The sequence below is a fragment of the Lepidothrix coronata genome, unplaced genomic scaffold, assembly GCF_001604755.1.
Source record: "Lepidothrix coronata isolate B3197 unplaced genomic scaffold, Lepidothrix_coronata-1.0 Scaffold171, whole genome shotgun sequence".
Lineage (NCBI taxonomy): Eukaryota > Metazoa > Chordata > Aves > Passeriformes > Pipridae > Lepidothrix > Lepidothrix coronata.
The window spans coordinates 1,721,659-1,749,089 of record NW_016690351.1 but is presented as its reverse complement, the minus strand read 5'-3'; the positions used below and the strand labels follow the sequence as shown (position 1 = coordinate 1,749,089).

The 27,431-nt window shown below is 39.4% G+C and overlaps 1 protein-coding gene across 2 annotated transcripts; it reads right to left on the bottom strand.

The window, feature by feature from the left end:
• Positions 1–27,177, bottom strand: HSPA4L (heat shock protein family A (Hsp70) member 4 like). 2 transcript variants are annotated; one of them, XM_017829929.1, is made up of 19 exons: positions 26,933–27,177; positions 22,787–22,844; positions 21,228–21,368; positions 19,962–20,084; positions 17,358–17,457; positions 15,813–15,946; positions 14,962–15,206; positions 14,800–14,876; positions 13,521–13,672; positions 12,926–13,032; positions 12,411–12,544; positions 11,024–11,226; positions 9,036–9,137; positions 8,393–8,530; positions 7,941–8,066; positions 7,183–7,290; positions 6,093–6,212; positions 5,594–5,755; positions 1–5,149 (listed from the first exon to the last, which is right to left on the bottom strand). In XM_017829929.1, exons 1-19 carry the CDS (start codon positions 27,037–27,039, stop codon positions 4,955–4,957), a joined length of 2,532 nt encoding a protein of 843 aa, XP_017685418.1. In that variant the 5' UTR covers positions 27,040–27,177; the 3' UTR covers positions 1–4,954. The 2 variants fall into 2 exon arrangements, with proteins under 2 accessions (XP_017685418.1, XP_017685419.1); XM_017829930.1 differs by lacking the exon at positions 9,036–9,137.
• Positions 27,178–27,431: the final 254 nt, after the last annotated feature.

The following is a 27,431-nucleotide window of genomic DNA, read 5'->3' as shown; positions in this document are numbered from 1 at the left end:
TTTATGGTTCAAGTAGTGGTTTATATATTTATTATAATTATACACAACCTTGACAATCTATATTGCCATTCAAAAATAAATTGAAGTATTGTCAATTTGCACATGATCTACTAATAATCCCATTTACATACATAGTAAACATTTTGCATACCTTAACACCGCTTTAAATTCTGACACCTCCATCTCCTCCCCCTTCAGCCTGTGGAGATATGTTTATAGACTTTGTAAACAAACTTTTCCAACTATGCAACATTCAGAGAGTACCACCTTTTAAAATCAACTTAAATAAACCATTTCAACACTTTGTAAAGGTGGCTGGTGGGTATAGCTCTTAACTACATTTTTGTTTAAAATGATTCTTCATCGATTTCAATGCAATGATTCCTGGTTTTCACTGCTTGAAATTATTTCCTTCTGACCAGGAAAGAAGGAAAACGCAGTTTAGCATCTGTATTAGGGAAATCACATTGAGCACATTCCTGGTTTAGTATTCTGCAGTGCTAATAGTCACATTTTGTTGTTTTCACTGTTATTTACATGTGTAGGAAGTGGCTGAAGTCTTCAAATTTCAACTCTGGAGAATTAAGAATTCAGCTAAGAGTCAGCCACCACACAGTCTCTAGCTACTGAGAGCTTGTGTTTATACTCCAAATGCTATCTTGGGAGCTGAACTTAAAATTTATGAGGCATTAACACCTTTTGTTAAGCAACATGTTTTTTACTACCTCTTTTGACACAGAGGTTATGTCTCCTGGTGCCTGAAAGACTAGAAAACTTACAAGTAACAAAACTCAGAATATTTCTCCATCCACTTATCAACTCAGCTAGTGGCAGCTAATGTAAGCATCCTTAGAACATGCAGATCTTAATACTGATCCACAACTGAAGGTTGGGCATCTGGGCTTCACTTTAGAAGGGCTCACAGAAGTCAGTGTATTGAAGTATTACAGTGTGGTTACACAGCAATGAAAGTCCTATTTTGAGGAAAGAGGTTCTAATCTATGGCACTAATCTATGAGAATTGAATTTAGCATCTTTTCCTACAGCAACTGGGTAGGTGCTTCGAACCAGCAAATGCAGCACATTTGCAACACAGTGTCATGTTTTGATGCTTTGACAGAGCTCTGAGAAGTGTAGATGCCAAGGTTTGTTAAGGCTGTAAAGTTTTCGCACTGGTGTCAAAAAATACATAGGAAGAAAAGTCTCCTGCCAGCTCCTTGCTTGTTTCCTGAAATTACGCTTCAACATAATCCTTACAGGAAAATCCCCACTTCAAATATAGAATACTGAAGAACAGAGTAACAATCTGTAGCAGAGGTGGGAGTTCAGCACACTGAGATCTTTAAAAACATTACAGAATTTCAAATGTTGAAGATACAAAGGAATTCTACCAACAGAGTGGATGCTTTACATTAACAGCTTCTAATTTTGCATGGAAGAAGCAAAACCTTCATCCCACACACTACAAGGTATACAGTACGCTGCAGTTGCACTCCAGTCACTGCGGTTCCTGTCCCATGCTGCCATACCAGAGACAGGGGCACCTTGTGCTACCACATGATCTTGTGAGGCAAGTGGGTTTTTCACCCGAAGGGCCTTTGAGGATTCTCCCAACTGCCCTCTCCAAGTTTTGCAATCGTGCCCCAAAGGCAGTATTTAAACGTTGGAAGAAGGGCACTGCCAGGAGCAAGCAAGGGAGAGGAGTCTTTATTCAAATGCAGACACATTCAAATTCAGATCAAACAAGGCAGGCAGCTCCTAGTGGGGTATTTTCTCATGGAGCAGCAGCTTAAAGAAAGAACTGTATAAAAGCTTAACTTAAATGTATAGTTAAAAATCTGTTTCTTACATCTGCATGAATCTTGAAGCAACTCCTGAAATTCTGAAGTACTACAGTAAAAAACATGGAAAGGAACCCATGAATCAGTTGTACAATAGCTAGCAGCAACTTAGTTTAGCAAAGAAAATTAACACAAATTATTTTAAAGCCATTTCTTGAATAAGTCCATTAAAGGTCCATACAGGAGAGGATCAGTCCTCTTGAAAGAAAGATCTTATTAGTAAAATGAAACAAAGTATTGCTGCTGGTTTGTAACTATGTGATTACTGTAATTTAAAAAAAAAACCAACAAACTCTACTGCCTTTACAAAGATAGTGTCACTTCATTTTTTTTTTGTTTTTTTTGTGGGATGTTTCAAAATGAAAACATTTTCAAATGTTTAAGGGAACATTTTCAAACATTCAAGATGTATCTTGCCCTCAGCAGAAAGTTTCAAATAAGACATTATTGACAAGTACTTGCTTTTAAAATATCCCAGATGCAGAGTAGCACACTACTGTTGGTTTCCTAACAAATTTTATGTTGCAAAGATAGTCATTCTGGTGCTGTCAGAGTAGCCACAGGGTAACTCACTTTTTGAGTCTGACACACAAAGCCTCACATTCAAGTTGTGCATAGCTTATGTAAGTACTTAATCTTAGATCTGCCTTGGTAAAATCTCCTCTTTGTAACAGAAAACAGATTACATATTAACAAATCATATTTTAATGTGAAGCTCACCGTGGAAAGAACAACTCTGCCCTTCTCAAAGGGATTCCTAACATGTACCTCAGCAACCAGTTGCTGTTCGCAGTCTGTGGGCAGCATTCCTCTTCACCAAGGATCTATAGACAGACCAGATGCATAGCAAAAAACCCCTATCCTAGTAAGAAAACTTTACAATTGTTTGTCTGAACCATATCTGCTTTTAAGCGTGCTGTTCTAGACCTTATCCTAAGAATTGCTTCAAACATTTCTAATGTAGTATTAAGCTTCTGATGACCATGAGCAGAAGATACTCTGTTCTTGCACAGATTTCTGCTGTGTGAGCTCTTCTGCCAGGCATCAGGAAGTCTACTAGACAAATTAACGTGTAGATGGATTTTAAGCCAGTACTTTAGAATGCTACTCATTACACTGCTGTGGTAAAAGTCAAAAAGATATTAATGGTGTTAAAAGCCTACAGGACCAAAGCTAGCTCAGTCATTACTGACTTAAACTTAGGACAACTGATGCCGAAGTACAGTCACCCCCTCAGTGCCAGAGGTGTGACTAGAGTGGCAGAATTCAAGACTGAGGTTGCAGAGTGGCTGCAGAGCAGCTCTTCAAGGTCACTGTTTTTGTTCAAGGACTTTACATATGTAAACTTACGGTGTCAGCTCATCCACATTTGAGTGCATGGAGGAGCAACAGTCAGTAGAGCAAAGCACGTTCATTTCAGTCACTTGATGTCAGTCATGAAGATGCAATTCTAGAACCTGAACTAGTCTGACAGGTTTATGTACAGCTGTAAATGGTGCTTCCTTTTTCTGTGAAGATATGTGACAGTTTAATTTACTTCTACTACTGGTCACAGATTACTTTTTGTAGTATGAACAGTGATGGAAGATGAAGGACATGGCTGGAGATGAAATGGCTGCCAAAGCCAGAAACAAGATCATGATTCTTCACTTGTTTACAACAGCAACACCTCACACAGGAGAACTGCTGCAGGAGTGCCTAATTAACACCTGAACACACCTAAATTTGTTTCTGCAACACAGTTCAAGTCACCGAAGCATTACACTGCAACTAATCTGAGTTTCTTATGCTGACTGGAATCAGAAACCACTTTTCATAGTTAGAGTAGCCCATTTGCATTCTGGTAATAGAGAAGCTGTTTGAAGTCAACAGTGACTGGCTCTAGCAAGTGCTACAGTACCTTGGTGACCGACAGACGCATTTGGAATATAGGAACATACACTGGACTCTGACAGTGTTTAAGATGTATCAAAGAAAATAGCAATACATTGTAGACACTTTCATTAGATAACTAAACGACCAAAAATAAGTGGTAAGCTATACAAGTTCATCAAGTAGATTCCATCTTTGCAGTAGTAATATCCAGTTTTTGTTTTGGTCCTAGACCAAAAGCTTTACATGCTGAATACCAAGGCTTAAATAAGTTCTCAGCATTTCTTTCAAGACTGCACTAAACAGCATTTAAGCAACCTCAAAATCAGGGTGCTGATATCCAGCTTGTGCAGCACCATTTCTGTTGTTTCTCCTTCCCAGCATGAGACACGATGTAACTTTAATTCAAAACAAAAGAAGTGGAAATAGTAACAAGTGCAATAAGACATTTTCAAGGGAAAGCTACACAACAGGCCTTGTGAATTCTAACCTTTCATCCTATTATCATTAGCATCATCCTATCATAAGCACAGTACGTTATGTACAGCAGTGTGCACCAAGACCACGAATTTCAGCACATGGCAGAGCCACTATACTGGAGCTGTTTGTAACTAAGATTGTTAGTGGTACGGGAACCTAAAAAAAGAAACACATTTAAGCTTGTATTATTCAGTTTATATGAAAAAGACCGTACAATTCCCATGGTACATCAACAAGATCGACTGGTATGCCAACTAACCTCTATTTTAATATTTAAATTATAACAATACAATAACTAGAAAAGGTCAGTGCTTCAAGTGACAGCTTTTGCCACTTCAATTCCAATATTTTTCCAAAATAATGATGCGATTAGATCTACACTTGAGCATCAGTAGTGCAATACAGTATCCTTTCCTGAATAAAGGAGCTGAGGTTTATTCACAATAAAAGCTTTAAATAAGGTAGATTGTTGCCATTTATATATCAATTCTGTATGTTTGATATAAAATATATCAGGAAAGCTTAAACTGACTTATACAATCTACATTTGGCTAAAGCTCCACATAAGCAGCATCAGTGGAAATGAACATCAGAGGTGAACATCAGAGGTGTACTTAATATAAAACACTTTCAAAACTACTCATCAACAAATGACAGAAGTTTGGCTAAGAATAACTGAACATCTGAGGTGTGTACCAGACAAAAAGAATGGACCCTGTGGTTACTTGCACTATTTTAATTAAGTAAAAGAAATGCAAAATTTAGTCCACTTCCATTTCTCCGGAGGGTTTGGTCTGCTGGGGGTTGTCCTTTGCTGGTTCAGGTTTTGTTTCAGTACCGCTCTGTCCGTTCACTGGTCCGTTGTGTTCACCATTAGCTTTTGACTGCCCATCACTGGGAGGTTCTATCTTCGGTTTGGGCTTGTATATAATGGGATTACAGAAGCTATCCAATTCCTAATTGTGACAGAATTGAGACAGCAAGGTCATTTAGAGCCACAGCAACTGTACTATACTAGAATGTCTCTCGTTCGTTTCTGGTCCATAACAGCCTGGAATTTAATTTTCAAGGATTAGACTTCTCAACTCTATTAAATTTAGAAACTTAAAATAAAGCCTTTCACTACCTAAAGAACCTCTGATCTGTTACAAACCTATACGGCAATCCATTCTGCAAAAAGTCTGGTGCTGTAACTTGGTATTTAAAAAAGCTTATGCAGAGGTATGCTGTAATTCAAGAGCCAGCACTGAAGATTGCTGAAAGCGCTGGTCCCTCTGTATAAATCTTTTAATAGCTTTAAAATATTTGTAGATGTAATATTCTACCTCAAATCTCGGCCAAAATCTGGTCCAAGACAAACTTATTAAAATGCAACAATGATCTTTATGAATTTTTTTTACCTTAGATTTTGCCAGTATTTCTGCCACTTTCACAACTGGATCCTGAGTCAGACTTAGTTTATTCTGGGCATTCATTTTGCTGTTCAACCAATTCATAGCCTCATTGATGTATTTTTCAACTTTTTCCATCTCAGCAGGATCTAGGTGATCATATTTTTCATCCTAAGGACAGAGATATTTGTATCACCAATTAATATATGCCACTCACCCAATTAAATTAGTCTTAGAAGCTACAGTAACAGCCATAACTTGAGAGATCCATTTCAAGTGGTCCAAGTGACCATGAAAAATGTAATGATCTTTGATTTATGTTCTCATGAAGAAGCTGTTTCTGCTAGCAATGCAAAACAGTTTTCAAGTTCTCAGGAGTCAAAGTACAACAGCCCTTCTAAAGCAGTTTAAGAGTTAATTCTATAGGATTTCTTTTTAAACACAAAAAGCTCTACAGCCAAACTCAAAACACTTATAATCCTTAAATCACTAAATAATTTATTTCTACCTTATTTTTGTATGCTTCTACTGCTTTCATAAGGAGCTGAATCTTCTTTCCCAGTTCATTTAGAACTTTTGGTCTCTCTTCATGTTCCATGCATCTTTCCTGAATAGGCTGTCCAAATTTCTGGAATAGTAAGCACAAAGATCTTTACAAAATACATATTTCCTTTAGTCTGGTCTAAGAATAAAATGAGGCATGGGAAGGAAGGCTGCCTTTAAGTCCTTTTCTCACCCATTCAAGAGCTAAATCTTTGCATGTTTCTTTAGTGCATCATCAACAAAAAAATCCCAGAGGTTTAAACAAAGGAGTAGTACCTATCCTTACCAAGCTTGGTATTTTGCAGTTTTCTGCAAAAAGAGCTTTTGGAACAGAAACAAATCAAGATTTAATGGATGCTTTAATTTTCAAGCAATTTATCTGAAAACTTCTAGTTTTATCCACTGTCTGTTTTTTCCTTCTCTTGAATACTGGTATCCAGTGCCTGTATTGCACTGCTGTTTCCATCAGTTATCCCTCCCACAAAGGAAATCTGACTTGAGAAAAAACAGCTGGAGCCCTAGGGCTAGAGATATACTTCAACTTACTCCAAAGTAGCTAGTCATTCATTGGAATTCACATTTTCCCCATGAGATTACTAAAATCTGAAGTATTTAAGTTTTTTTTGTGTCATTGATCAAATGATACAGTGGAAGCTACTGTTAAAGCACTCTCAGCCTTTATCGTTAAGACATTAGACTCAAAAATTGAGTTTTATGATACAGCCATAGAAGACCACTTAGAACAGGACAATCAGAGCATATAGTCTGGAGTGTAATTCTGATTACCCAGGAAGGCAGTCAAACTATTCAAAAACCTCCTTCAGATTGTAACAAGCCTGACAGAAAATTCCCATAGCAATTAAATCTGTTGCCACTAGTGACAGCGTGCTTCATTTCAACCATTTTCAAATTAGGAGCACAACTCTCATTAAAACAAACCGTAGTTTTAGTTCTAAATATTATGTTCGCTTCATAAATAACTTATATACACAACCTGAACACCCACCCATAAATACACATGCATGACTTTTCTAGAAAGCAACTTATAACCTTACTTTTAGTTCCTGAAGCTTATCCATGTATACTTGTTTTGGCTGGTCCTCTCCATCTTCATAAAGCCAATTTTCGGTGTCCTCCAACATCAAGGTCAGCTTGTTTGAATCCTACAACGCAAGTTAGGGACACTCCAGTTCAGAAGGGAACACATCAAATGAGACTTTTCTCCCACCCGAACACACCTTCTTTGTGCTTCACCCCTACTCAAAAAAGATTGTTTCATCAGCTTGAAACATTCAAAGTGATAGTGAAGGAAAACAGTAATTAACGTAATTAACAGACTTCAAAGCCAAGATTTTACAGAGTGATAAGAGAGGGAGGACAGCCCTACTCATCCGATTTGCAGGTGAAGTTTATTGGAGTTATAAAATCAGTCCCAAAGCTATGTAAGACAGCCCATGCACTTCTTAATATTATTCCATATTATCTGTTCATTTTTTTTTTATTCCTACCCACTGACACCATTTAGAAGCTTGTGGCCTGCTTTCCTATGCTGACCATAGGATTTTTATTTTCTGCCTGCATCCCAAATCTTTCTTTGCCACTGAGGAACTTCTCAGACAATAAAGAACTCTGCTTGCTTGCAAGTCAAATGTTAGGTCCAAGTGTAATTTGAACTTCACTTTTGTGAAGCTGAGCCATCTCTTACTCCAAAACTAGTCCAAGAGACTGCTGGAGCCTTCCCAGAACCCACGCTCAAAACTTATTAATACAAAGGAACTTTTTCCAACAGTTGAAACATATAAGGAAGTCTTACTTCTTCAGTGATAAATTTCTCAAAGACTCCACACAGCTTGTCTCTGAATTCATACACATACTCTTCAACAGCATTCTTAGCATCATTTCTTTCTTTCTCAAGCTTGTCTTGCATCATCATCTTCCCCTAGGGTGGAGAAAAGCTTACTTAAAACTAAAAGCATTTTAAATGTCAAGCTCAGTGACTACTCTCTTGAAAGTGTACCACAGAACTTGGCAGAAGCCTGCTAATTTCCAATTACTGATAAAAATGTTCACCTCTGTGTAAGTCATCTGCACTGCAAGCACAACCAGAACAGCGTAAGCTAAGTCTAATGAAACTGAGTAATTTCACCAAAACCCCAACAAAACCAAACCCCCTTACAATTCTAAATTGGGTAAGTTGATGGTTGCTAATTATTTTAGATAATTATTCACAGCGACATTGAGCGGTCATCTGTTTATGCTGCTTACCTCATTTTCTATATAGGAATTGATTAGATCTTGTCCCAGTTGCCTATAGAGGCTTGCCTGTATAGGGAGGTCAATACTCTTAACTTTTGTTTTAGCCTTTGGCTGGGATAGATGATCTTGCTTTTCTCCAGAAGAAGCCTATAAAGAATGACACTACTAAGAAACTTCCAGGAATGGAAATATTACTACATTTATGCTCAAAAAAGAGAGACAAATAAAACTAGTTAAGACAGCTACAAATTAATTTTATATAGATTTAGCACCTAATTATTCCTCTGTATTCAAAATCACCATTACCTCAGTTTTGAACCAAACTGGTGAAATTTAAGTTCTTTAAACATAAAGAGCTGTAAGAAAACTTGTTCAGAAGCTATTATTCTTTACAGTATTTCATAAGTTTCCCTAAATTACATCTTCACTATAAAATTAGGTTGAACAACAGAAACCTACTTCAAATTCTTAGCCATACTGTGTTGAAAATTAAAGTGCTATGGTAGGATTCCTAACCTACATATATTCATTTATTGAAATGGTTATGTAAATATGCATTTCTTTAAATACAGTTCTACATTCTGCAACTAGTAAAATCAGTGAGCATGAGAATACTGGGCAAAAAAACGTCTTATCAGTACTGAATACGAACTTTTGTTTCAGTTCCAGCATTTTCAGTTTCCTCATCTGCTTGGTTCTGTTGTTCAGCTTGATTTTTTTGCACACCTTCTTCTTGATCAACCTGCATTTTATCCTAGAGAGAGAGTTACATAACTGAATGCAATGGTTTGCTGTAAGATTTAAGACTGATGTCAGTTACAGTAGATCACAAGCAATATATAACCTTCAGAATCAATCCTAAAAATTTTTGATTCACCATGTTTGAACAGGTGTTTTGATATATTACTTGTATTTCTATCTTTCAAATTAAATGAATTCAGCCTTTTGATGTTGCCGTCTGTCCCCATAACATAATTACACTAAACCCTGTGAATACTCCCTTCACTTTAAATTAGAAATGCATACATATAAAATGGAAGCAAAGAACATTCTAGAAACACACCACCAACACAGGCAATAACAATGGGTTCTCTATGGAACAGCCAGAACTCTGACCTTGTATAATTTTTGACCTAAACTTTAAAGTTTGTAGTCCAAAGCAGAAGTAATTTAATAATTGTAATTATTACCTGCATCTGTCTCAAGGACAGTGAGACTAATAAAAATTAATTTCTGTAGTAGTAGCCTCTTGGAGTACATGACCAACTGTCTTCCCTCCTTGCCACCCAAAATAAAGCAAGCTTCAATTAAATTTATCTGTAAATTTATCCTAAATTTATCACTTATGCTTTATTCTAAATTTAACAATCTGAAAAAGACACCACTAATTACTAGTGCTGATCACTTGGTTTAAGTAATACAACTCCCTGTCATCACTGAAAAGCACTTTCAAGAGAAGTTTTCAGGATGACTCTAATATTTGGACATCCAGCACACTGATAACTAAGGAGCTGTAGATGAAGTCTGAAAGATCCAAGACGCCTTCTACTAAAAGGAATTCAGATTTCTGGATTCATAAACTACAAAAAAAGTCACTTAAGGATTTCAAACTCTACCACAGAGGCATATGTTGCAGTTTAGAGTGGAAAACAAGGTTACTTTTACCAAATTTAAGTTTTGTCACTTCAGAGTAGGGAAAAAAAAAATTGAAATGCTAAATTTACTGTTCTTACTGTTCACACAGAAAAGCCAACAACATGAACTGTTTTACCTAAAGGAAATAGCTATAGAGGGGAAATAATACACATATACACCACAAACCTCCTCCTCAGAGTCAAGGGGATCATCCTCAATACTGAAAGGTGATTGCTGACAAGCACCATTGTGAAACAGAAGACATGTTAGACAAATGGAGTACTACAGCTGGAAAGCCGGAGGACGGAAGCAGTTACTTGTGTACTGAACACCCAGTGAACTCCATGAGCAGTATGCCTCAGACTAAATGCCAGCTCTATCACTTCCAATCCTTTTCCACTTGATTACAAACATCAGATACGGAACACTTGCCCACAAGGAACTGCATCATATTTAGTATTTCAAATATGCTCACTTTCCTGGAAAGCAGTGTAGTATTTAAGAAGTTGCTTATATAGATTATGTAATGCTAGTTGTGTAACCAGTTGCTCTAATTCCTGTAGTATATTGAACTAAAGTAGGAAAAGCTGCTAAGAACAAATCTTAAATGAAAGGCTGCCAAGGCCACCATGTATAAATTTTACTCATTGAAAAAATACTGTGTGAGGAACAACAAACCCTAAGATTAATTTTTCAACAGATCTCATTAAATATGCTGCCATTTGCTACCAACACCAGATAATGCTAAATGCTGGTGAGATGGTAAAGCACAATAACAAAAAATATCACTTTATTCTTTAGAATATGGTTTTACATTCTTCTTTCTTTCTTAGTGCCACACTTCACCAGTACTTCAATAATAAACATGAAGAAATGTGTTACATAACTGAAGAAGTAATTTAAGGGTAGAGAAGCAGTAACTGTCAAAAGCTAAACACTGATTTCATCTGCAATTATTGGCTCTCTTATCAGAATTGCAGTGTAGATATTTCCAAGTTTACATACCAGCTCTTCATCTCTGCCTTGGTTCTTACTTGATGATTCAGTGTCCATGGGTGTGTCGTTGTGATCCCCCTCTATGTTCTGCTTCTCTATTATGGAAGCATTAGCCACGCTGAAAAGGCCATGGATATTGACACGCACTTTCACCTTCACTTTGGAACTGTCGCCATCAGGTTGGGGACCAACATTCTGAATAGTGAAACGCCCTTGAAAACAACAAAGACAGCTTTAACTGTTGTGTCAAAAAAGTAGTGAAAGAGTGTTAATTTAAACAGCACCTTCATGTAACTTGAACTACTTGGAAACTTTCTACTTAGTTGTCAATCCTACAATGTAAGCTGCAGGTAGATAAACTAAAGCCTGGTTCCCCAATTATTATCAGTTCACTGATAATTAGTAAGATGTTTTTGCTTTATCTGTATTTCATAAAAAAGCAAGATACCACTTTACTAGGTATTCTACTTCTCTGTTGCCTTCTGTAACCATCACACTAGAGAAATTACTCTGATGATCTCAAATGGTTTCTTTTGTCCACGTAACTCAAACTTCACACTGCAAAATAAAATGTTAACAGAGATTTTGAATGATGAATTTGATAACATGGCTGCACTACACTTCCTGGAGAATGAACAGTGCTTATCAAGGCTTCTGGAAGTAGTGAGGTGGATACATTTTGCAACTTGCTGGAAATTTGACTGTAGATGATGCAGACTGTGCACACATAAAGAATAATGTTTCTTCCTGAAGACCACAGACTTCTTGCATAGACAGCTAAATAAACAGTACCAAGTTTATATCTGATTAATAAATCAGGAAATAAAATCCTGAATTAAAGACCCTGAGGAGTGTATTAATACTGCAAGTAAGGCAGCATTAGCTACCAAGAAACTTATTCATACCATCTAATTCTTTAGACTCTACTACAGATGCTTAAATTGAGGAAATGCCTATCTTTTATGTTCTCAGATTAAGAGAAAGAGACATGACAGATAGCACTAGATGTTACCTGTCCAGACAGGTAACAGCTCTTCTGATCCAATTTCTTTGAAAAATCCAGGCTAGCTGGCACATAATATCTTTATCAATTTTATAGAAATTGAAAGAACCAGACAATAGAGCACTAAAAACTCCTTGTACCTACTTGTTTTAAAGCATTCAGAAACTAAAGATAAAATGAAGTAGAATTTTTTTTAGGAACTGTCCAACAAAGCTGTCAATACTGTTTGATTACTACATTTAAACCAAAAAGACTGTGCTGAGCCTTTCTAAAGAACCAAAGCTTTACTATAAACTAGGAAATATGGAAGTGATCTATCTTAGAAGAAAGGAGAACCATTCTTCCCAATATCAACAGGAGCTGGGTAAGGAGTTTCTATTCACATTTCCTTACCTATTCTGGAATCAGGATAAGGCACTTCATGCGGATGGGTATAATAAGCTTCCAGGTCAAAAGGCTCTTTCTTGTGAAAAGTAATTACTTTTGAGAATGGAGCAGCATGGTTCTTACTGAAGACTTCACACTCCCTAAAGCAGTAAAACATTAAGTGAGGTTAAACCTCTGAGCATAATTTAATGGATAATGAAAATCCAGGTATGTTAATGATCAGCAGCCATGCAAACAGCTGAGTAATTTAAGTCATTTTATGACAACATTTGGAGGTTGAAAGCCTCTTGGTCTCAAAGCTGGACTCTGCATTCAAGATGACACTTATTAAAAACTAAGCAACTTCACTGCAACATTTCTTAATTAAATGTATTTCCAATTATTAAGCAGTAATTGGAAAGCAAAAAGGTACAGTGCAAAAAAAATCTAAAACAGTTCAAGTGGATGAGAGCTTCAAAGCCAAAGGCATTTTTCTTGATATACAAACATACACTTTTCAGTCGGCACTGTACCAAACTTACCCTGTTCCTTCTTCATAAGATGATTTCCATCTCAATGTTACAGAGTAAGGAACAACATCTGTGATGGAAAACTCACGCACTTTAAAAGCTGGGGAAAGAATTGCACACTAGAAAAAAAAAAGACCAAAATTTTATTATATCCATATAGTCAAATAAATAACAAGTGCAAGAATTAATACTTAAGTGCTAAAAGGCTACAAATCATATTGATCATATGGAGGTCCTACTTATCACAGAGTTTTTTTTAACAGAACCTTCTCATAGTTAATTGAACTGAAAGACTTAACTAAAGTAATAGGTGCTACTTCCCCAGTGATTTTCAGTGAAGACACCCAGCAAAGCTTTCGAACGACTACACGCAAGTGGAACAGCAGAATTTCAGTCATCAAACTTAACAGGTCTCTAACAAGACCATCCTTTTAACATGACACAGCAGCAAATTAATGAATGTAACAGAATAATTTCTGACAAACTGCTGAAAGAAGTAAGACTGTATCTTGTTTCAGCTGTAGCACCTTTTGCTTGTGGTTAGTTTTATTTCATTAGTACATGATGTTAAAGTAGCAACACCGAAGTTTTATTTCAATAACTATACCTGCAAGGCACAGCCTCTTGCAACAGCTTCATCAGCATTTAGTGTGGTGCTTATCTCTTTACAGAAAAAGTTAGAGATCTGTTCCTTCACTGCTGGAATTCTAGTAGCCCCACCTACTATTTCTATACTGTAGATATCTTCACGCTGAAGTTCTAGAAAAGAGAGTGCATGGCTTTAAATTATCGTCAAGATTTCAAAAAGCTGTCTTTGGACAACTAAAAAAAAAAAGAAGAAAAGGTAAGAGTCCTCTTATTATCCAACACTGTGACAAGCACTGAACGCATTTAACAACTGACAAGATCTTTGTAACTGTCCCTCCTGCAGGCTACAAAGGTTTCTAGTTGCATAAACCTGGGAAATGCAGAAGCCAAGCATCAATGAGAACAGCATGTGCATCCCCTTTCTGGGTGTGCATAGACCCAAAAGTGTAAAATTGGGTCTTCTTTAGGAGCCCTGCCCTACTGGACAATACATCACCTCTCCTGAACAATAAAATAAAACCCAAATATACCTCATCTTATGGCTGGCTCAATCTTGATTGCCAAAAATGTAAAGCAAAACCTTTAGCTAAATATATGTAAAAAATAGTAGACTGTGCTTGCAGGTTATCTTGAATTTGGAATTAAGAAGTTATGTGTATAAATAATCTCAAACTATCAGTCCTTGAACAGCTCTGCTCAGTTGTTACTCAGGTTGTTAATTTCTGTATTAGCTATCTAGCCAAGTCACAAGAGAAGCAGAATTCTTCCCTTTCTTTTAGATGAAGATGTTGGAATTAGGGGTAAAACCTTTTCCCGTGAAAGTCTAATTCTCTCCTTTATACTACATTAGGCAAAAAAGAAATTAATTTGTTATTTGCACATGCTTCTGGTAACTTGTTTTAAGAATATACTGCCAAATTCTCAGGTCAGTGAAGACATGTATGTATCACATGGAACAGGCTGGCCCAAAGGTTGCAGTTAAGAATAATATTTTTTCCCCATCATCATTTTGGCTTGGTTTGGTTTTGTGTTTTTTTAAATCAATTCGGAATGCCAGCCTTTTCCATGACACAGGGTGAATGAGGGTCAATAACCAAGGTTGCAGAGTGGCATGTGCAATAAATAAGGCAGGAATGGGATCATGCAGTCATGACAAGCGTATGAATGGAACTTACATTTAACTTTTCAGTATTTAGCTTTGCAATTCTAATAAATACAAAAATATATTAAAAAGATAATCATTAAGGAGATCGAGGATAACTGGATTACTAGCAGTACCTAAATTAACTCCTACTTACTTGCTTGATCCATGGCTGCTCTTAGAGGAGGCTCCACTCTGGCCAGAAGGGCAGCACACAATTGCTCAAACTGAGCTCTGCAGGACAGGAAGAGTGTTCCACATTATGAGGCAGCTTAGAGACCACCCTCCCCTGCACCTCAGTGAAAACAGCACACCGCACCTGTTCATCTTACTGGAGACATCAAGGTCATTCATGAAGCACTCAATATTGAGTGGAAGGTCAGAAGCATTTGCACTCATAAGCTTCTTGAGCTTTTCACATTCCTGATACAATCGCAACAGTGCTCGCGGATTCTCTTTTACATTCAGTTTGTATTTTGTCCTAAATTCTTCAGAGAAATAGTCTACCAAAGCCTCATCAAAATTCCTACCACCTACAAAAGGGTCAAAGGTAGTAGCCAAGACCTGACAGAAGTGAAAGAAAGATGAGAAGTTATTAGACAATGTTTGTTCTGTGTCATTTACTCAACACAGCAAAATGTGCTATCATCTTCCACATGACTTCAAATGGCATTTTGCTACCAAAGACAAGTTCACAAAAGCATTCAGCCAGTAGCAGCTCATAGACAAAAGTCTCCAAAGCAGGAAGTGAAAACTGTTCAGTTTACCTTGCATCCTATTGGATTTAAGACTTTCAACTTGGAAAAAAACCCCCAGCATCATGGAGTGACTTGGGCAGTTCAAGAATTTCCCATGAGTAAGTCAGCTGCACAACTACAATGCTTTTGAGACTACCTGATTATGCAAATATATCAGTAATATAACATGGCACAAAAAATGCAGTGTGCTCAATTATCAAGCACTTTTCAAAACATACTTTGGAATAGTTCACTTCTGCATTTTACAAAAACTGACTTACTTAAATAGCAAAAAACAACAGAAGAGTTTTGTATTCCACGTTTTAAAAGTATTTGCTATAGACATTTAAAAAATAATCTTTCCAAAGAGCAGTATTTTGAATATTAAATACTTCAGGCATATGGAATTTTAATGTATGATTTAAAAGATTACCTTCAGTTTTCCCTTGTTAAAAGCACAGATGGAAACCTGATATGCAGAATGTCCCATATCTACAAAGACCACATTTCTTGGCTTCTCTTCCAAGGCTGGCAGATCTTGCTTGTATATTCCATAGGCTAATGCAACTGAAAAACATCAGCCCATGGAAGTTAAGGGCAAGATGTAAAGTGTGCATTAAAAGCACTACCAAAATACACACACTACCCATTCTTTACCCTTTCTAAACACTTCCATAACTGCTCAAATGTTGAAAAGATGTTGAAAACACATTTTTCATTGACGAGAGAATGAAAGAGAGAAATGAAAGAAATGTCAAGTGAAGGTTTAACACTACTGAAGCATCACCCTGTAATTCAGTTCTGCTTGCAGCCAAATTAACATTGTAATTTGTGAAATTGCACAGATTAAGCCTCATGCTTACACCTCTCCCTTGAAATGCTTTACTTTCATTATTTTTTATCTTAGCTTTGCAAAACTCACGCATGCCCAAGAAACAACAACTAAAAAAAGCATTTTAGAAGACTAGTTTACACAAATCTAAGATTTCACTACCCAGCACTCATTTGGAAAGTTGTTTGAGACTTTCTAAGTGCAAAGAAAACTTCGATCGAGAAAAATAAAAGTTATTGATTTAAACAGCTCCATGTTTAGTTCCCATAAAGTGTTAGATATTTCTGTGCTCTACCCTGACCAGAAGAGGGAAGTTACTTTATAAAACCAGTTGTCCCACTGCCGCAGCTGACAGGATTGCCTCAAGTAACTGTCATTACCCCACAGACTCAGTTCACTTGGATATCTGAAAAATCATATAGTTCAAGTTGTCTGTAAATACGATCAGCAAATCCACTTTTCGAGAAGTGCATAAAAATGCAATTTGTGTAGAAGTAGCTCTTAAAGCATACACATTAAGAAGTTAAAAATGAAAAATCTTTGGATTATACTTTATAATTTCCCTTCAATGTTTATCACTTCAACTAAGTATTAGCTTATGATAAAAGTATGTCTCTAATACTTCCATGAGTTTTATTTTTACTTCAATATACCCATCGTCTAGAAAGCTGGAAAGAAAATTAGAAGGCCCCACTACACACCTATGTTAAAGAATGTATTTACCATAATGTTTTAGACACATCTGATAATATTGTACTGTACTATTATTTAATACAGCAATTAAGAATTTAGGTCAGGTGCACACCCCAGCTGGATCATGAAGAGATTCTGAAGGTAGCTCAGGTCTTCCTGATACAGCTCCAGTAGGTTCATGGTACAGCTGAAAGGTAAGCACAGATGCCAGCTTTCCAAAGCTATCCCCCAGTGGCATTGCGTTCAGGTTACCAAACCCCAACTTCCATCATGCCTCCTAAGTGCTGCACACCACCCCACTGCGGTGTTTCCAGTTCCCAAGCTGGATTGGGCAGTACCAGCCCAGACGGCTCTTTCTCAAGCTCCTAATTTTGTAAGAGCAGGATGTCATCACCTTTACATTCAAGAGCCTGAATAGATTTAAAAGGAAAAAAAAAAGTTTCTGCCCTTTACCTGCTGTAGTTTCATTCATCAGCTTCAGACAATTTAATCCTGCAATCTGCGCAGCCGCCATTACAGACCTTCTTTCAGCATCAGTGAAGAAACTAGGGACCTGTTTCCAAAAACAACAACACAGGGTATTATGGAATATGGATTTTTTAATTTAAATAAGTCAGACTTGCCCATTAAGCTACCCTATAAATGTCATTGCCACAAGAAACTGTTATGAGCTAGCCACAAATTAATAAGGCAGTCTGAATAAAAGAGGTAGCTAATTCATTTTAGTTCATATTTTAATTAAGATTTCAAAATTTGACAAAAATGAAGTGGCATCCAAGGTTATTTTAAATAAAGCCAATTTAAGCACCACAAAAAATCCCCCTAAAAATGCTTTCTCAGATTCTTAAAATCATTACTAGTTACTGAAAACATTTGTGCAGGACAAAGTCAACACAATAAATATTCACATGTGGCCCAAAAATAAGTTACAGGCAGAAGCACTGCAGTGATGCCACAACTAAACCTGAACCTGTATTCATTTTTCAAATATCACCTCCAGCACAGTGCCAGCTTACAGGGAGTTACAACATTCAGTGCCATCAAAAATAGCCAAAGCATAATCAGAACCCATTTAGAAACTGGCTGCCATCAGCTGGCACATCTTTAGTGTCAGTCAGAACTACATTCACAGTGTTTTGTTGGCTACCACTGTGGTGTATCCCTCTGTGCGTGGGAGGTGCTCTCTAAGTGTCTTTGTATACCAAAAGGAAGCAAGGAAAAACATCAAAGTGGATTTCTAACAGCTAAATTACATGACTTTCCAGTTTCCATGTCTCTGACAGATGCAATGTCTCTCCAATCCCTCATGCCCAGACTTCCCAGCAGAGCTAGTAAACAAAAACCATGTGAAAAGCAGACACAGGAATTCATATCAGGAACAAAACCTCCTCACGGGGAAGGCCATCAGCTAGAAAAATCATGGGCAAACCAACTGTCATAGTTTGAGATTGGCCCCCCCGAGAGGTTCGAGGGGCTCAGAGGTGATTGGGTGCCAGGGCAGTGTTCCCTGGAGAGCCAATCACCACTCATGCTGTTCGCTTCTGCTCAAAATCACATATCACAGCACCGGAAGCTGTTGGAAGTTCTGTCTTGGTTGTTTTGCTGTTGGTGTCTGCTGCGTGTAGGTGGACAAGGCCAGGGGGTGGCTGGGCTCCTTCTCTTCCCCTCCGGGGGGGAAGAGGGGAGTCCTGCGACCCCCCAACTCAGCCTTTGGCTAGAGTTAGAGTCAGCATTTGGAGTGTGTGCTGTGAAAGAAGAATTTCACAGCACCTGAGGTAAGAGGGAGGAGGCTAGGCCTTCTTTCCCCCCCCCTGCAGCTGCGGGACGCTTGGGACAGTGCATAACTGAACCAAGCTGCCGTGGCCAAGGTTAGGGGGCTTTTTCCCCCCCACTACATTTAGGCTGGTGGGGGGTGGATTTTAAGGCTCAGCATTTGAGCAGAGCCAAGTGGACAGGCTGATAAATCAGCTCGGCGCTCGGGAGAAGAGTCCCAGGCGAAATTGGAGACGAGCCAAGAGCTCGAGAGTTGCCTGCTGAAGCTGACCGGGGGCAGCTGAGAACTGATGTGGAGGAATGAAGATTCCAGGATGTGTACGCTTGATAAGCTAAGCTACACTACAGCAGCCTACGAACCGAGGTGAGACACCGAGAGGGAGAAATCACACAGCAGCAGAAGAGCAAGGACTCAAAGCTATCTTCCTGGACCACGTGAGGAGAGACTGCAACAAACAACTGCTGAAACTTGGTGAGGGGGGAGTGTTCAGGAGCCCAGAACACTCCCACGGCAGACTGTGTTACATATCAGCCTTAAAGGATGCTCCTGGTCTAAAGTTAAAGGAGGGGCTTGAAAGGACTGACTGATAGTAATGTAATATATATATATAGTTGCCTTTAGTTTGTATAGTATTTATTTGTGTAAATAAATGTATATACTTCCCCCTTCCCCTATAGAAGCCTCTAGCCTGAAAGCTTCTCTCCGGTGTTAGGATAATTGTGTGAAGGGTGGGGGGAGGCCTGGAAATTGGATTTTAGATTTCTAATGTGGCTCAAACGGCCACACCAACCAAATAAAAAGACTTTTTCAAACAAAGCCCAAGTAATTTGGGCTTATCAAATTGTTACTATGACCCTCAGAGAGTTTAGGCAACTCTCAACTGCACTACAATAGCACTCAACTAGGTAATAACAAAGAAATTTAACATGAATTTGGGAAGGTTCTTTGGAATCAAGGAGGATATGCTTACGCATAGGACAGTTTCCATTTATAACAGGAACTACAGTAATCAGGAATACTATACGCAGCCCTTGTAGATAGACAGTTTGGATTAGCTTAAGTAATATGTTCTTTCTGAAAACACGCTCTTGATTTAACAAATTTTTCATCTTCTCACATACGATTCCAAAAGCATTCTCATTTGGAAAACCTTTAACAAAGGCCTATTTTTGGGGATACAATTTCTATCCACTACTTGTATCTATTCCCACAGCACCACGGCATAATTGGTCCTAGCTTACGTAAAGCTATCTATAGATTACAATAAATATATTACCACTTACTGAGATCACACAGTCTGCCACCGGCTTCTTCAAAGCACTTTCTGAAGTCTCTTTCAGTTTGGCCAATAACATTCCTGTGATCTGTTCAACTGCAAAAAGTCTCTCTTCATCAAGGTATCTCACCTGAAACAGAGAATTGTGATTCTGTAATCCATCATCTCAACTTTTCTCTGAAGATGTGATGAAGCTTAATACCAGACTTTAAACACAAATAACGCCATATCAATTGATGCTACAGATCTGTGCCTCCTACAACAAATCTTAAAACAGTTCAGTTTAGGTGAAAATTGTTTTGTGGGAAACTTAACACCTCAGTTATCTCAAGGGGCTATTCCCAACGATACAGTATTTCTGTTGCTCATGTTTGTTTTTTTTTAATTTAAAAAACAACAACAAAGCATAATACATAACCCTACCACAAGCTGAAAATAAGAGTTTTGGAGCAAACCCAAGGAACATTTGCTTCCTGCAAGGGTCACTTAAGCACATGAGGCAGGGAAGGTGCAAACAAGGCAATTCTAACAGTCCTGCCCTGCTCAGGAAACACATCTGAACCTTCAGTCTTCATGTGAAGTTCTGTGTCCTGAATTCCTGAGAGACTACTGTCTCTCTAGCAATCCCAAGCACTCCTGTGCAGGGAAAACCAGAAGGATGTATATTTACACTGGCAATTATTGTGATATGACCAGGTGTACAGAATAAAACCCACTCTGTGGTATGAAGCCCTGTCAAAAAGCAACTCAAAGTGCACTGAGGATGATTGGGAAATCTGCTTCAAAAGTGCATTCCTGATCCAAATTAAAATGCTAAAAAAATAGACACATTCAGAAATTGAAGCCAGAAAGCCTGAACTCTGAGAAGAGCAGTTTCCAGCCATTTAGTCTGGAAGCAAATTACAAATAACTTGTTCAGATTTTATATTCAGAGCATTATCTTGTTTTCCCAAAACTTGGTCTCTGCATGTCTAAGACCTAAACTCAGAGGGAAACTAATAATCACATACAGTAGTTTTTTAAGGTATTTGAACATATTTGAAGGTAAATCTAGTAGGGTAAGGTGAAAAGCTAGTAACGGAAAGTACTATGGAAAGCAAATACAACTGATGAGAAACCTCGATTGACTTCTTGGTTAGAAAGTACAGGACTTATTTAGAGAAACAGGAATATATTTAGAGCCTTCTTAAGGAAAATGTAAGTCTGTTCATGCAAGAAGTGACAAAGGTCCAAATCTACCTCTAAAAGTACTCTGCCCAAAGCTTTAACTCACCTTTACTCCCACGGAGCCATTAGGCATCTTCTGAAGTTCATAGGGAAGTTTGGCCCTCTCAGCTTGTATGTAAGGATCTTCAAATGCTCTTCCATGCAGTTTTTTGAAACCATGTAATGCATTTTTTACATTTGTGACAATCTGTGGAAAACATATTTTAATTACCTGTGACATGCAGGCTACAGAGGACCGTGAAGAAAGAAACTCTTGTTATGTTGGGTTTAATTCACACGCTGACCTGTGTAAAGCCCTACACGTTCACTGGAAAGAAACGCGTGGGGAGAGAAAGAAGAACCTATTTTTTAATCTATGACCTCCATTAAAAAAAATTCAAGTTTACTTCTCTCTGTAATATTCATTAGCTTGCTGCCATCAATTTTCATGGTGGTTTTTACATTAGAGGAACTTTCTGATACATTATGCAATATTTGAGATCGTATATTGTTGCAATGGTTGTCAGTAGGAATAAATGAAGTTATTACCTACAATAACCTTATATGAACCTTCACCTAATGAACACATTTCACTTCCTTTGAAGTTCTCCTCTAATTCAGATCCCAACTGGACGTGAAGTCTCCCCACACCTGTTCTCTCATCAGTGTTTTAACCCAGTTACTTTAAGGACAGGCTTTTAAGCAAAGAAAGGGCCAGAAGAAACAAATCCCAATGAACACAGTATTTAAGCTATCAAAAGAAACTACTCCAGGGTAATCTTGTCCAAGATGAACTACCTTACTAATCTAAACAGCAAATTTCCCAGCTGGGAATACTGACAGGACACTTTCTCAGCAGCAAAGTTCAGGGGCTGAGCTCAGATAAAAAGTGTAAAGTTGCTCAGAATGAAAGCAATATGGCTTCTGCATTTACTGCCTGCTCATGGTACATCAGGAGGGCTCTACTACCTTCACATCTGCCAGGCAAATCTAAGGGGAAGGAAGTCTTCAACATGCTAACATCATGCATGGACACAAAAAAAGAGAGTAAGACCTGACCTATTTTGGATTTGTAGATTCATACCGTCTATTACAAATCTTTAACATGTGGGTTTTTTCCCCAAAGGGAGGTTTTCCTAGGTTGCAAGTGAATTTACTGAGGATCAGAGAAATTTCACTTTTGTTCAAAGCTCCAAAGTGAGATAGTACATAACTAAAATGCATTAATTTCCCATTATAAGCAACAACCAGTATCTCTATGAAACTCTGTTCAACTTCAGTTTCAGCTTTTCTAAAGCATAAGCACATTATCCCTCCCCGCTCCAGTAGAGATTTAATTACAAACTCTATTCCTGCTGTCATGAGTAAGCAAGAAAATAATATTATTTTACTGGTGAACAAACAAAGTTTTCTGTTTCTTCTCTTCCCCCCCCATGACAAAACAATGCAGTTGCAATTTTAATACAGGGTTGTTAATATTGTTGAAGCAATAACTGTGAAATATACACTTACTGCAGAAAATTCACTTCAAAACATAAAATTATCAACTTTATTTGTTACTTGTCTTCCCACAGTTCAACAGGACATAAGTCTAATAAGTCACAATAAAGTTTGTGATCCATTTACCTGGCTCTTTGCTGCATTCCCAATGGCTCGGGTCTTGGATCCTAAAGATATACATGCTCTAAGTAAGAACAGAAAAAAAAAATCAGCTTTAAAAGATAACATCATAAAACATTTCCATGGTACTATAGAATATCCACAAAAATTCAAGTAGCAGAATATGGATGTGGTGTTTAAGAGCATTACTGCATAAAGCACCAGAACTTGAAGTGGAATTCTAGTTATTCTTTTCAAATTAGTTTAGAAACTGCATGCACTGCAACTGTTGTCATTATAATTGCATTTAAGGAATTCTGTAAAAGTTTCTACAGATCTCATCATGAAGGAAAGGCATGAATAGTCATTTTTAGGTCACAGGTAACTGTGAAAAGAAGCCTGTGACATCTAGTTTAAGAACCTGAACTTTACCAGTCAGGTTTTTTTGACTCAATAAACCCTTGAGTCTGACAGGACCACATTCACATTGCAAGAGCCCTTACCAACAATCCTGACACAACAACTGGAGAAAACCCCAAACATCTAAGGCCAGGGCAGCTGAACAGCCCACAAGCTGTAGAGCACTTCCGTAACTGAGGACTACCAAGTATATGCTGCAAACAGGCAAAAGGGAGGATATCTGGGAACAGCTCCCAGGGTTTTGGAAGCTCTAATGCAGCCCACAGACCCTTGCTGTTTCTTGTGTCACCACTGAACACCCTCTGGCTCAGCAAAGGCTGCCCCAGGTCACAGTCACCATCTGGCCCCAGTCAGCATCTGGCCCCCCTCACCACCATCTTTGGAAATGGTTGGGTTTTTTTCTGGAAGTTACTATCACCATACTTCACATTACAGATTTGAAATAGAACTCTTCCCCAAAAAGGAACGAATCTGGCTAAAACCATTCAGGAGTAAGTAACAGATACAAGCCAGATTTCATACAGTTCAAATGTAATTGTAATTGTTTAATGAATGTATAAAGGTCACTACAGCAGATTACTTCCTGCCTCCTCTCCATCATCACTACAACGAGGCCACTGTAATTTGAGAGTATCCTCTAGCAACCTCTTCTCTGTGACACCACACTGAACATGCAAAACCTCCAGATTTCACTGCTGCAAACAGACAAGGCATTGCCCTACGTTTTCAGATATGTAGTTCAGCTTTTACCATTTTTAACGTCACAACGCTACAGTTCCCAATCATACCTTGTGATAATTAACAACGGTCAGATAAAAGAGTTTTTTATATAGTAAGCAAATGGTTTACAAACTACTGCTGTTGTATCACACCTTTTCAGTGTAGGAATCTGACTCTACTGACAGACAATTACTGGCACATACCCCACGCAGAGCATGAAGCATCAAGTCAGAAACTTGACACACCACAGCTCCTGCCAGGGTTTACTTCAATTACTCACTTCCAGCACAGAGGGATGGATGGTTTCTTCTTCCATTGGCTGGGAAGCAACAATGCCAAAAAATGAATGTGCTCTCTTTGGCACCAAAAACTTCTGCAGTATCCAAAACAGTCCTCTAGGAAGAACATCCACCCTAAGGATACAAGGATACTGAACTGCTTCCCTTACCACTACCCTCAGCTTGCTTTGAAGAGAGCTGTAGAGCAGTACCCAGACTTCACTAAGGTAGCAACTCTCCTCACCGGAAGGACATTTCAATCCTCTCCCTCCACTGTTTTGAAGAAGATGTTACCTTTGTGATCTTAATTACAGCATGTGATCACACTAAACACACGTGGTCTGAACATTATGAGCTATCAACAATTGGCTCTCTTCCCACAAAACTACAGTGGTGAGGGAGAGCACCTGAAAGGGCCACTAGCCATGAGTTTAACATGCTAGGAGCACTGGAAACACGTACAACAGACTAGCTGGAATTGCAAGTTCAGAAAAAGCCAAGCATCAGTTAACTTCCAAAGAGATGCAAGGGCCAAAAGCCTTAAAATATACAAGTTCTACCAAAATGGATGGCTTCATAGCAAAATCTTTTTCCTTTCTTTCTAGAAATATTTGTTCTAAAGCTTCCAAGATGATATACATCTTACAAATACTAACAATCCCAAGCATCAGACTACAGGATGTACATTTCAGACAAAAGACCACCTGAATGTTTTAACAACAGGGATACTGGATTTATGACTTAAGAATCCTACGTTAAACTGTGGTAATACAGATCTTCCCCAAGTCTACACTGCTTTTGTCTGTATGCTGTAAATGATGATGTTCACAGCAGCACTGCGCAGGTATCTGAGCCAGCTCCAAAGCTGGAATCTGGCTGCACTGATGAGCCTTGCCCAGAAAAAGCACAGCCAGGACTGTCCTATGTCCTGGCCCTGTGCCAGAATCTTTACATGGCTTAATAACAGCACCCTGCACATGAAAGGGTTACTGGCTTGTCCAGGTATTTTTACACAGTGCTACACAGATGCAGCAGACTCTGGATTTCTGGGAGTAAGTCACAAGTATTTGGGACATATCCAATCCATGTTAACTATTAGCTAACTTAAGTATCTGAATGACGTAAGCACCTGTATAGAAACATTTAAAACATTTACTGTGTTGCTTTGTCCAATAGGAAGAAAAATTTTAACAATTCAAGAGTTAGATCTGTCTATATCACTCAAATCCTGTCTGAAGTAAAGGTTTAGCAACTATTACAAACTTACATAACAGTAATAAATTTGTTACATTTCTATTGACCTTTCTGGTTTGCCTCAAGATAACAGTGTTAGAAAGGATGTTCCTCAAGTTGTCTTGTATTACTGCATTTTGAGACAGAGAAGGGCCAGGAAAATGTCACTTTAAGTGAGACACCCACTGCCTTTAAGTGTACATGTACTCCAGATGCTGTAATTGCCAACTTGTACATCCTTCATAATCCCTCTGCAAATATCTTGAAAGTACAGTTAATCAGATATTAATGTGAAAAATATTAAATGCAGAGAAGCCTTTCTGCAAAGAACATACTCCAAGAACAACTAAGAATTGGAAGTGCTCTTCATCATAAGGGGGAAGGAAACTACAGCTGCCTGAGGATTCTTTGGGCAACAACTTCATGGGATTCCTTGCACTGAATTTGAAAAGTCTCTGAATTTCAGTTCTCATAAAACGTGCACAAGGATAATGACTGCCTCAGAGCTAATGTGAAAAGTATATTTTTCTAAAGAATAAAAGGAGTATTAAACAGTATTCCCATTAAAACAAAGTATGCATTTCAGCACTCAATTTCTTCGCACTTCTAAAAAACAACTTTTTAGAAAGCAAACCGACACCTACATTTCTCCGACATCAGAAGGAGCGCAATGCTGAGGTTACTACAGCCTCATACAGCAGAAACAGCTTTCTCTGTTGGCTGCAAGTTCCTTTAATAAACGGAAGCACCATCCAACACCCGATTTTCATAAGTATTACACGAATTCCTTAATCCTCCTTGAAAATTATGCACAGACAGAGCTGTGAAAATCCTAGACGTATCCCATAGAAACAGAGCAAAGTCTCCACCTACTCTTGCGTATCCCATCATCACAGACGCTGCCCACTGCCCCCCCGCCTTCCTCGCCAGACCTCGGTATTCCACGGCCACCAGATACGGTGCAAGTAAGAACAGGTTTAAAGAGAGGGAATTCATCGCGCCACTTCCCTGTTTCCCTGGTGAATCAACGTCCGCCACCTTCCCAGTCTCGCCACCACTCCATCATGTAATTGTTAATGAAAACACTTCCAGCTCTGGCAGGCGTTCCAGAGTTGGGGAAACACATGCACTCCACCGAGATCTTTGGCTACCCGAAACTAAAGCGTGACAAGCACGGAAATAAAAGTCTGCTGTGCCTCCGGAGCGGTGCGGCACATTCACAGCGCAGGATTTCAAGGACACGCAGAGGCAGCAGCCAGGACAGCCAGACGCAGACACACGAATGCCTCCCGGGCAACCTCCAGCCCCAGCACATGCACCGCTGCGCCTGTTCGCGGCAAGAGGCACTCTCCCGGCTCCCGGCGGGGCCGCGCTGCGCTCCCGCCGCGGGGGCTGGAGCGTCCGGGGGGACCACGCGGGGAGCGCCCCGGGGCGCGCAGGGGACACGGCCCCGCGAGACCACACGGGGCTGCCCCTGGCGGGCGGAGCAGCAGCGCCGGGCCCCGGGAGCGCCGGTACTCACGGGGTGCAGCGGTCGCTGTACTCGTTAGCGATGGTCTCGATGCCCCCGCTCCGCGCCACGCCGATGTAGCAGTTGAGGAAGCCGAGGTCGATGCCCACCACAGACATGGCTGCGCCCGCTGCTCCCCGCGCCCGCCGCGGCTCCGCTGGGACTGGCACTGGGACTGGGACCGGCCCCGGCTCCGCGCCCGCCGCTCCCCCACTGCGGAGCGCCGGCACCAACCGGCAGCGGCCCCGCCGTGCGCAGGCGCCGCCGGCGGGAAGCCCGCCCGGCCCCGGCCTCCGCCTCGGCTCTTTCCGGCACCACTCGGGCGGCGCTGCCCTTCCAGAAGGATCTGGAACGGGAGGGAGGCGGGGAAGGAGGGAGGGAGCGGTGCCACCGGGAGCGACGCCCCGCGCTCGCGTCACGCTGCGGCGGGACCGCCCCGCCCGCCTTTAAAGGGCGCGCGGAGCCCCCCTTAGAGCCAGGGTTGGCTGCGACACGGCTCGAGTTAATGAGA

Excerpts from the sequence above, each read along its gene's own strand:
- HSPA4L (XM_017829929.1), bottom strand. The coding sequence starts at position 27,039 with ATGTCTGTGGTGGGCATCGACCTCGGCTTCCTCAACTGCTACATCGGC. Across the intron at positions 21,369-22,786 it reads GGAATGCAGCAAAGAGCCAG|ATTGTCACAAATGTAAAAAA; the intron begins GTAAATGGATCA and ends TGTTTTCCACAG. Across the intron at positions 20,085-21,227 it reads ATGGCTCCGTGGGAGTAAAG|GTGAGATACCTTGATGAAGA; the intron begins GTGAGTTAAAGC and ends TCTCTGTTTCAG.